General features: G+C 28.2%; 2 protein-coding genes across 2 annotated transcripts; one reads left to right on the top strand and one right to left on the bottom strand.

Annotated features, from left to right (window-relative positions):
- The first annotated feature begins 5,667 nt into the window (after positions 1-5,667).
- LOC114179374 (protein P21-like) lies at positions 5,668-6,427 on the top strand. Its single transcript, XM_028065698.1, has one exon. It carries the CDS (start codon positions 5,721-5,723, stop codon positions 6,396-6,398), a length of 678 nt encoding a protein of 225 aa, XP_027921499.1. The 5' UTR covers positions 5,668-5,720; the 3' UTR covers positions 6,399-6,427.
- A 2,175-nt stretch (positions 6,428-8,602) lies between these two features.
- Positions 8,603-11,628, bottom strand: LOC114174964 (bifunctional UDP-glucose 4-epimerase and UDP-xylose 4-epimerase 1). Its single transcript, XM_028059700.1, has 9 exons — positions 11,335-11,628; positions 11,212-11,261; positions 10,990-11,125; positions 10,276-10,377; positions 9,835-10,062; positions 9,584-9,665; positions 9,373-9,455; positions 9,118-9,209; positions 8,603-8,905 (listed from the first exon to the last, which is right to left on the bottom strand). Exons 1-9 carry the CDS (start codon positions 11,527-11,529, stop codon positions 8,821-8,823), a joined length of 1,053 nt encoding a protein of 350 aa, XP_027915501.1. The 5' UTR covers positions 11,530-11,628; the 3' UTR covers positions 8,603-8,820.
- Between the last annotated feature and the right edge of the window lie 286 nt (positions 11,629-11,914).

The following is an 11,914-nucleotide window of genomic DNA, read 5'->3' as shown; positions in this document are numbered from 1 at the left end:
ATTCTTTGATTGTTGGATGCCATTTAATTACTAATATTAGAAAGTGGTTGATCTTATGTTATATAACACATGTAAGTTTCATTAAGTTTTAGAATATGACAATCTATTCACAGTTAAAGAATTTAAAAAAAATATGTTATCAAATTTCTTCCTGTACCCAAAAATATAAACATAATAGGATTGGGAGGTTTTCCCAGAAAGATATTTCCGAAATTTATGAGTATCTTCCGAAAAATTATTTCCAGAATTGGTTTAGTGTGTTCCGGTAAGTGAAATCCAGAAATTCATATATTATGGAATGAAGGAATAAATTTGTGAGGGTGCAGAAAGAAACAGCCGTAAGAGAATCAACTGCATAAGGGGCTTAAAGTTGTCAGGCCCATTATAACACTAACCCGTCCAATCGATGAATTTTAGATCGTGTAATTTGGAAGGTAATTTTAGATATGAAAAAATAATTTAGAATATATATTTCAAAACATATTTACATTTTAGAATATATTTCAAAATCTGTAAATATTTTTCGAATTGTATAATTTATAATGAAGGGCGAAATGTACATTTTGAAAAGTATTTACACATCCGAATATACATTTTAAATTACACAATTTGGAATGTATTTAAAAAAAATTAGGATGACAAAATTGTCTTGGCTAGACAGAACGACTGCCAACTTTTTTTTTAATAGAAATTAAAAAAAAATACACATTGTGATGTACTTGTAGATTGGGTCATTGTTTTTAGGACTTGTTTACCTCCGTAGGAAAAATGAATGGCGAGAGATGAGTGCATTGAGAACACATTATCCTTCAATAAGTTAGTTTGAAAACGATAACTTTAAATTACAATAATATAAAATTAATTTTATGCATTAGTAAAGTCGATAAAAAATGTTAGTATAATCTGTTTTAGATTCAACGTGCAAGCTTCTGGTCCATGAAATTTATTTGAAATGTGTTTTTCCAAATCCCAATTCATCATGTTCAATATTCAATCTCAATCTCATATCCATCTTAAATATTTTTACATGATTTTTACTAATTTCCATGTCAATTGGATAATAATACTAAAGATGAGAAACTATTTAAATCTTCTTGTATTATAACGTATGATAAGAACTGCATAAAGTTACATTTTTTTTAGATTACGTTGTGAGTGAATAAATATTTATCTTGAATTATGTTAGTCTATATAAAGAGATCTTATTTATCTTATAAAATTCGTTAAGTCGTTGAATCAATTATTTATTGTTAATTTGCTATATAATGAAGGTTCATCTTTTTTATTTCTCTTATAAAACGCCTGGATTTAATAATTTATTGTTATTTTACTTTTACACATTATGGGATCAAAATTCATATATTGTACTATTTAATATTTTGATATTAAAACAATTTTTATCGTTTCAATCATTACATTAGAATTTTATTATGACATCTAGGTCAACATCACTTATTCCATTGAAAGAGAGAAAATTACAAGAAAAACAAGCTCACGAGGTCACTGATTACCTTGAAATAACATTGTCACATCACATAATTAAAAAATAACATCGCTTACGTAGGTGTTGCATTCTCTTAAACTTAAACTATAAAAATAATATACTAATTAACTAATTATTAATACATCATTGGTATAATAAGTCACTTTACCATTTTTATGTAAAAAAATAGAAATTTCTATTTTAAATATTTTATGATTTTTTTTCTTTTATGGATAATTGGAGTTGGATAGATGATAAATACAGTTTCAATATGAAGATTCTAATTGAACTTAGTTATGATGTAGTTACAATAACTAATGAGATGTAGATTGGATGGAGAAAAAAATTGTTTTACATGTGTCTTTGGACGAAGTCTCCAAATGAAGAAGATGAGACATAAAAGAAATTTAAAAACAAATTCAATTTAGCTATAAGTATCAATAAGAAAGAGATGACAAAAACATGATGTGTGACTTTTCACGATAGACAAATAAAAATCTAGTTATTTAAATTGGAGTTGGTATAGTAATTTATTCTAAAAAACAATTATTATATTTTCAATAATTTTATAATCAAAATATTCAAAAAGTAAAAAAAAAAAAAATATATATATATATATATATATTAATTTTATATTTCAAATAAAATAGAATAAAGATTATTATTACAATTTAAATTTTAAAATACACTCTTAAAATTTTAAAATATAATTAAAACATAATAACAAAAAATTTATTAAAAATCTCGTCGGACTAGACTAGGTCGGTTGAGGCGGAATAATATTACCCACATATTTTACAATCTCTAATGTTCAATTATACCGTCGATAAACCATATTTATTTTTTTTTCCTACATTTATTTTTTGAAATGTAAGAAAAAAAAAGTAAGTTGTAATAATAGGATGGAATATTCACTTGATTGTAATTTGAACACATTTTATATTAATATTAATACTTAAAATTTATGTTCAAACATTTAAAGTTATTTTATTTATTGTTGTCAACTTAATTGTTTGTTACATTTTTCTTTGGTTCAAACGATAAGGTTAAAGTTCATGCGAAGAAAGTATAATATTTATTTTCAATTCTATTCACTGTGAAATAATAGTTATATACTTTGGGTAGAAACTAAAATTCTTGTTCAAAATAACAAGATTAAGATCATTAATAAATTCCATTTTAGCATATTAAATTGGCAGACATATTCACTAATCTATGTATTAAACATGTTATTAAGATATTGAGTAAAATTTATTTTTAAAATTAAAATTAAATAATTTTTGTTTATAAACAAAGAATGATTCATTATTATGCATTCTAATTTTTTATTGCGTGAATATTGTCCAAATTCTTTTTTTTTTGGTATTGTTTGAATTTGTTTGAGTTTGATTTGTTTAAAATTCACAAAGTAAATTATATCTTTAATGTATTTTATTTTTTATAACGATCTAAATTATTTATTTTTTTCTATGAGACCAATGTCATAAATATTCTTGAGCCTAATAGATTTTAGTTTTAAGAAAAATTAAGTTTTTCAACACGCGTTAGCATTTTTTAATTTTTAGTACAACTATAGGCTTTGGTTTTAAAAGAATCAAAGTTTATATTGGTATAGACTTTGATTCTTTAAACAATTGAAGCCTATATTTAGAGGAAGTAATAGTGAATATGTTGGTAGTTTTTCGGCTTTTTTAGGAGTACTGACTTCTATTTTACATAGTTTATGGAAGTTATTTATGCTTTTAAGCATTTGTTTGGAGGGAGGGTTTTCAAAGGTTTTGGTTAGAGAGTGATTTTTTTTAGTTTGTCATAATTTTTTGGATTAACGAGTGATTTCTTCGGGTCTTACAAGAAGATGACGTCGATGTTTGTATCTTTATAATCATATGCAACTTAAAATTTCTCATGTTTTTCATGAAAAAAAAATCATTGTATTGATAAATTAATTAATTTAGCTCTAATTCATAAAGAACAATATAAGTTTATCTTTATATATTTATTTATATTTTTTTATAATAGATATAGTTTATCTATATTTTATAAAATATAGTTATATCGTAAATTTGGGACACCTCCTATATTTTGTTTTGTTTCATTTTTTTAATAATTTCTATATAATGACAGATGAACTTTAAAATGTTTAAAATGTTTGCATACTTGTCAAAGTTTGTAATATTTAATATGACCGTACTTAAAAATTTGTAGTTAAAAAGAAGGGTTTAATACCAAGACTCATCTTCATTGTAGTCCAAGTCATGACTCACCAATTTTAAATTATAGTCAAAGAGGCAAAGCTAGTGCTTCAAGTTTTAATTAAAAATTGAAATACGTAAAGGTTCATGAGAAAATTTTACTGTTTCTATAGCAGTAAATAATATCTGTCATAATATAAAAAATAATATAATATCAATTTCAGAAAATATGTAACTAAATTTATCACAATTGTTGTGGAAAAAGTATAGTCAAGGTCTTCGTCTACCCTACTCATAGGGGCACTTCAATTTTTCAAGGTACCACTGTTCATGGTTTTTCTCCATATCCATCTTTAATATTAAAATAATAACTTATTTTAGTAGAATATAATATTTATTTTTATAAAATTGATATCACATAAAAAATCTATTGATTTTATTAAATAAACACTTTTAACAAATAAGAATAGAAAGTATATATATTTCTATGGTTGAAGTTCAAGGCTCTCCAACTTTGAATAATAAATAAATACTCAAATCAATTTATTGAAAAGACTAAAAATTATAAAAATTATTTCCATGGTTTTGACATTTCCACCAAAATGAATTGTTGTTCTCGTCCAATTGCATCTTTTGGACAGGCTTGATATATATATATATATATATATATATATATATATATATATATATATATATTTTAATTTCATCACGTGATTTCTCTTTTAAGAATTTATAATAATATTGAATATAATAATTTATAATATATGTGACGTCAAAATTAACATTAGCAAAGACGTATTTGATGATGATGGAGCAAAGAAAATGATCATTACTTAAAATGCAACAGCTTTCTCACAGCAGCTCTATTTGACTCCATTAAACTCAAATATTTAAATTAATAAGAACTTTTAGTTATTAAGGTAAGAAATCATTGATATTAAGTAAGTACTCTATGTAATATTAATTATATTTATATACCTTATTAAGATCTAATTAATAATGTATCAAGAAAGGACTGAAATATATATATATATATATATATATATATATATATATATATATATATCACAATAAGAAAAATAAGATCTTATTTTCGTATTTAATAAAAAAAATTCAAAAATTAAGTTGAACATAAAAGTGTTACGAAAAATATATTTAAATAATATTAATCACAACAAAGGAATAGATGTACACTAACAATTTTATGAATATACACAAATATAATCCACAAATATAAATATGATGTGTTAATAACACGAATTTATTATATTATTAGTTTATATATTAGATATTTAATTAATATCAACATACAGATACATATTTAATATGATACATAATATTGGTGAAAAGGTAAATATACATATACCAAATTTTTTATTAAAATAAATAATTAATTTTAGAAATTAATCTAACAGACGTCACATTTTTTATTTACTTGTTATATAACTTAAGAGGTGTATTTAAGTTGTAAATCACGATTCGTTCGAAGATAAAAGAGGTGAATAAAATGAAAATTGAAAAATGAATAAATAAAATTGAAAATTAAATGTATTTATTTGTTAAAAATTAAAGAAAAAACAAAGATGGAGAGATAATAAAAACAATTAAGAAAAAAATCTCTGAATTGCAATATTTAAAAATTAAAAAATAATATATACTTTAATTAGAAGAATGTACTTACTTTTACAACTTATATATTAATTTAAAAAGAGAGAAAAATTATATTTTAATTCTTATTTTTTATTTTTGATATAATTTAATGTAAGTTATTAATTTTAACAAAGAAAAAAAAATAACAATATATTAATTAACGATCACGTAAGTCTTAGCGAAAAGTAAACAACGAGATTAAAAAGATTAAAATCATCGTGTAAAAGAAAAAACACAACACATGTGGTTGAAGAATTGTCTGAAAATATCTGTTTGGTAACATTAATACTGGTTGGTTGGATGGAGTGGTCTATAAAAGGCTTGCTGCAATCCCCATTTTTACACACAAAAACAAACACACTCTTCTAACATCTTCTCTTACTCTACTTCGGAAAATGAGTCTCCCAAGGAGATTCTTCTTCCTCATGGCTCTATCTTTCACCTTCACCACCGCTGTACATGCTGCAAGGTTTGACATCACAAACCGATGCCCCAACACTGTGTGGGTGGCGTCTGTGCCGGTTGGCGGCGGCAGACAATTAAACACCGGCGATTCCTGGTCCGTTGACGTGCCGGAAGGAACCAAAGGGGCCCGCATTTGGGCCCGAACCGGTTGCAACTTCGACGGGTCGGGTCGGGGTGAATGTCAGACCGGCGACTGTGGCGGGGTCCTGGAGTGCCAAGGATACGGTAGAGCTCCGAACACCCTAGCGGAATACGGGCTGAACGGGTTCAACAATTTGGACTTCTTCGACATCTCCCTGGTGGACGGTTTCAACGTTCCGATGGAGTTCAGTCCAACGTCGAACGGATGCTCACGTGGCATATCATGCAGCGCTGACATTAACGGACAGTGTCCCGCTGAGCTTAAGACCGATGGCGGTTGCAACAACCCATGTACTGTCTACAAAAGCAACGAATACTGCTGCAATTCCGGAAGCTGTTCTGCTACTCCTCTCTCCAAATTCTTCAAGGATAGGTGCCCCGATGCTTATAGTTACCCCCAAGATGATCCCACCAGCACCTTCACTTGCCCCGGTGGAACTAATTATAAGGTTGTCTTTTGTCCTTGAACCACCCACTTTATATATATATATATATATATATATATATATATATATATATATATATATATATATATATATATATATATATATATATATATATATATATATTCAGAATAAACAAAATGATTAAATAAGACGTGCGTACTTTGCGTACCCGTCTATCTATATATCGTCGAAGTAAATAAATGTTGCTATTTTTTTGAGATGGATTTATTTTATATTTATAAATAATAATCCATCTATATTAATAATAATCCACTTCTTTATATCTGTAACTCCTTTCTCAAAATCCCTCCCATATTGGAGTATATGTGAAATATGGGAATGCAAAAACAAATACATAATAAGTAATTTCTTACTGCATTTCCATAATTTTAACCAACACCTCCATCAATACATAAACTTTTGCATTCCGTATAGAAAATAACTTTTTGTATTTAAAATTATATATTCTGAAATAAAAAAAAATTATTATAAGTTATTATTATAAATGCATGGGTTATCACATGTATGTCTCCACATTTTTAAATATATATTCTATTATAAGTTAATAATATATATAAATTAATACATTAGAGAAAACCAATTAAAATAATAAAAAATACATTGATGTTAGCATTATAAACAACAAATATAAGAAAAAAAAATGAAAAGAAAAAAGAAGAAAAATTTATGCACTTTTATATAAAATATTTTAAAATAGCATTTATTTCTTAAAAAATCAACAGTTATTTTAAAAAAATTAATAATTTTATTATAAAGGATAAAAATGAGAATAAAAATTGTGTAAAAAAAGCAGATATCTTTGGCATATACTAGCGATAACACGGGTGATATTACGCATATGTATTTATATTTTTTAATTTTCATATAAATTTAAATTAAGATTAATAAAAAATACATAATTAATTTTTAAAATAATTATTAATTGTAAAATTTGAAAATAAAATATGTAATAAGAGAAACTTTTAAAATAACTATTAAAGACAAAAATGATTTTGTAAATTATTTATAAAATAATTAATTTTTTAAATAATAATTAAAAATAAAATTGAAATAACTGGACACGATATATAATACAAATGTATTTATATTATATAATTATATAACTTAAAATCTAATTTTAATATTTCCAATTATTAATTTTATATGATTTAAAATATAAAAAAATTATTATAAGAGAGCAAGTTGAAATATGGGAATGAAAAAAAAGACTTGGCATTCACTCTGGTCAGTGCTAGGCCCTTATGTTGGGTCATTGTCGTCTCCACAAATTACAGCCGCCCAAAGTCCTAAACCAATTTTAAAATCCCAGTACTAAATTTTTATGAATTAGTCAGCACAATTTGAAACATTTTTTTATTAAGGTTAACTTTTTATGAATAAAAAGTAAAGTCATGTCAACAAGATTTTATTTGTGTTGGTGTAGTGACATTTTATAAATACAGAAGTTGTCACAACATTCTACAATCGTAATAATACAACTGAAATCGTGGTACGATTTTACTTAATTAGTCGAAATCGTCAAACTTTGACGATTTTAACTTTTTTAAAAAAGTTGTCCAAAGTTTAGAACCTGATTTCATTTGCAACTAAATCGCTTCAAAATGAAACTACCTCATTCTCGTAAAAAACAAAAAAAGTGTGGGGTCGTTTAGTTCACATCAAGTTTTAAGTCATTCCAATAAACATAAAAAATTCATTGTTTCATACCATTTAATTTAAATATAACATCGAAGAGAAGAGAGATATTCTCCTATTGAGTTCGAGTAGGTTATACAAGTTACTTATCCTTTACTTCTCAGATGCTAATTTTATTTCAAATATTATATTCACACTATTTTCATTCTTATGAATAATTTGTTCTTTATTACTGAATCAATTAATTACAAATAAATATGTATTGGTTGTTTCTTGCCTACTACACGCACACTAAAAATTCAATAACTATGATTTATTTATTTTTTCAAAATACAAAAACGATAATCATAGATATTTGTTTTTTCTTAACAATTACCCAAAGGTGACTCAATAAGAAAATTAATATAAATGCAAATTAATTTAGTTTAATTCACTTTTAGAAAAGGCATCTTAAAAAAATACTTTTCATTTTCAATATTTTCGACTAATAGTTTAATCAATTTCCATATTTGTATGCATTCAACACATAAGATTGAATTTGAACTCTAACTTCTAAAGACATGACCGAGTGGAAAAACTTGTACCAATATCAAATCAATTGCTAATCAGATTTAGAAATATTGCTTGAATACATTTAGATTTTACTTCTTGATATGCGGCCAAATTTTTATTCTCAAAGATAGTACATTGTACTGCCTAAACAAATCATCCACCATAGTATTCTGTAAAGTGATGCCTATTTGTGAAGAAACAAACATTGATGTGCAGTAATATTTCTGAAGCTAATTCAAGGCTTCCCCGTGTAACCCCAGGGATTGTTCTTTGCCCAATTCCACTGGTCCCTGCACATCTCCTCCACACCGTATTTTGCCCTGAAGGAAGAGCAAAATTAATTTTAACAAACAAAAAACAAAGATAAAATCAAAGATCCCTACATCTTATTTCTCAAATATACAAGTTTCAGAAGCTTAGTATGCTAGTATTTGAATTTTGAGAATCCATATTTTTCGGCCATCAAAATTTGCTTGTCAAAAACGCAAATGATTACCATTTTAACCATGACGCAAGGGACTAAAGCACTTACTTCCAACCAAGTTCTGTCTCAGCTCTCTGTGTAGATGCATAAACCTCCGTGGCATCTCCTGGTCTTCTTGGACATAACTTTACTGGAATTTTCTGAAGATTTCATATCCAATGGGAAAAAGAGAAGCCTTCAGACGCAATTATTTCATTCATTTGTGTTTAGGTATGAAAAGTGTTTGATTTTTACACGATATAAATTTTAACAATCTTACACCATTCAACAACTTTCATTCCCTGAGGAAGAAGCATAATTTACCTTGCCAGAAGCCTTTTCAAATGCTGCAACCATTTCAAGTACAGATGTTCCACGACCAGTTCCCAGGTTGTAAGCGGTACAACCTGAACAAAAATATACCACCTTTTACTTTAGCATAGTGAAAATAAAAACGGTAAATATCATAAGGCTGATACAATGACACACAAATTTGTCCACGTAGATCTACAGGGGAAGAAAAAGAACAATTCACCTATGTTCTCCGATGTGAAGAGCTTTCTCAAGGCAGCAATATGACCATCTGCTAAGTCCATCACATGGATATAGTCCCGGATCTTATTTTGAATAAGGAGAAGGAATGGAGGATTAGCATTTTGCAGGGGTAAAAAAATATGTTTATAATGTTATTTACTTTGTCCAACTTGCACACTTTTTTCCCTAATGTCGTGTTCTATAGGTGTATATGATGTAAAATAAATAAATAAACTGGTGTATTTTACGAACCGCGGAGCCATCCCTAGTTGGATAATCATGACCGTATACATTGAGTTCAGGCAACCTTCCAACAGCTACTTGCTGAATGTAAGGCATGAGATTATTCGGGATGCCCTTGGGATCTTCACCCAGTTGACCACTTTCATGAGCCCCAACTGGATTGAAGTATCTCAGTAATATGATCTTCCATTCTGGCTCAGCTTTCTGAATATCTCGCCCAATTTCTTCAAGGAAAAGCTTCAATGAATTAAAGTGAGAGTAAACAGAGTTAAAATCAGGTTTTGAAAATGCCTGCTCATTCTGAAAATACAGTTTAATTCATCTTATCTTTTTTATTTCCTTTTCCATTAAATAACTCGTTATTGATAACTTAGAAACCACAAGCTGCCAACAAAAAAATAAAGGAAATAAAAGAAAGTAAAAGTGAAAGGGTACTCAGAACAAAGTTACCTTGGTCCGTCCATAGGGATTCATAGCTTGCAACTTGAAATCCTCCTCGCACGGTATCTTTTCAGGTTGGCCATAAACGGTAGCAGAAGATGAAAAAACCATCTACACAGAAACATGATCATGTCAAGTAATATTCTACACCATCACAAAAGAAACAAAAGAAAAAGGCAAGAATCTGATACTGTTTCCTTCTTTGGAACACATAACGTAAAGCATAAAAAATCCCTCCCATGAATGACATGAAAGTTAAAGACAATGATGGACCAAGCCCTTACAAATAAATAAATAAAAAGAAAACAAAATAAATTTCTACAAAAAGTAAAATTAGTTTACAGATAAATAATACTCTAGAATCTACCTAAGGAAGAAACTTATATCACTTTTTCGTTGTTTTTTCTTTCGTGATATTTTTTTCCCAACAGACCTGTATAGACTATATATACATACGAGTATATATATATATATATATATATATATATATATATATATATATATATATTTCCTCACATTCATTTATCATAATCTCATATTTTAAGAGGTATAATCAATTTAAGGTAATTTCATCGCAAGATATTTATAAATATATACCGTGTTAAAAGAATTTGTTTCTTGAAAAGTTAAATTCAATCTAACATGTCATTTTCATAATAAATTGTGACAGCAGCCTTAAAAATAGGGGAAAAAGAAAAGAAAAAGGGAGGGTGAGGTGAAAACCTTTTTACAGTTATACTTGGCCATAACTTCGTAGAGATTGATGGTGCCGATCAAATTGAAATCAAAATAACGACGTGGCTTGGCCACGCTTTCTGCAACCGCTTTGAGGCCAGCAAAGTGGATCACGGCATCGAATCTGTTTCAGTATATTATCACATTTAACTGAAAAAGAAACAAAGCTTAAAAGAATAGGAAAATGAGAAGACGCAATATCGAGCGTACGTGGTTCTGGAGAAAAGTTTCTCCAAGTCATCCCTGTTCCTGAGATCGCCCTGCCGAGAAGAAGAGGTGAATTTACAATATGGAAAGTTAGAGAGTGAAGGGAAACAGGAAGAGAGTGCAGACCTGGGTGAATTCGAGGTTCTGAGAAAGATGAGGACCCACCACTTGGCGTACCCGGTCGACAGCCTCCATGACGGAGTTGTCGAAATTGTCGATTATCGAAACAGTGAAGCCTCCTTTGAGGAGCTGCACGACGGTGTGGGTGCCTATGAAACCGGCACCACCGGTGACCAGAATCTTTTGGGAGGGTGAGACCATTCTGGAGGAGTGGGCGAGAAGAAGGAGATAATGGAGAGTGAGAGAGAAAAGTGAGTGGTGCGGTGAGAATTTATGGAGCGAGTGAGAGAGAAAATGGAATGAGATTTAGGAATGTTTACTTTACTTCCTTTCCCTTTCTTTCTAATCCGTTTAGATTTGTTACTTTCGCGCGCGCCCATTCCTTTTTTAATTAACTCATTAATTAATTAGTTAATTATTACCTAATAATCATTATCATTGATGTTGTGTGTTGTTTTTGTTTTCCTTTGTTTTGCGCGTGGGTCCCACGCGGGTTTGGATTGGTTCATCACGCAACGTTACTTCATGCGCGTGGCATTATCACCCAACCATTCCAGTGTCGATATATTTACTAGTCTCATCCTAA

Source organism: Vigna unguiculata, chromosome 3, assembly GCF_004118075.2.
Source record: "Vigna unguiculata cultivar IT97K-499-35 chromosome 3, ASM411807v1, whole genome shotgun sequence".
Lineage (NCBI taxonomy): Eukaryota > Viridiplantae > Streptophyta > Magnoliopsida > Fabales > Fabaceae > Vigna > Vigna unguiculata.
Note: the sequence above shows the minus strand (reverse complement) of the source record. Positions and strands in the feature narration are given on the sequence as shown.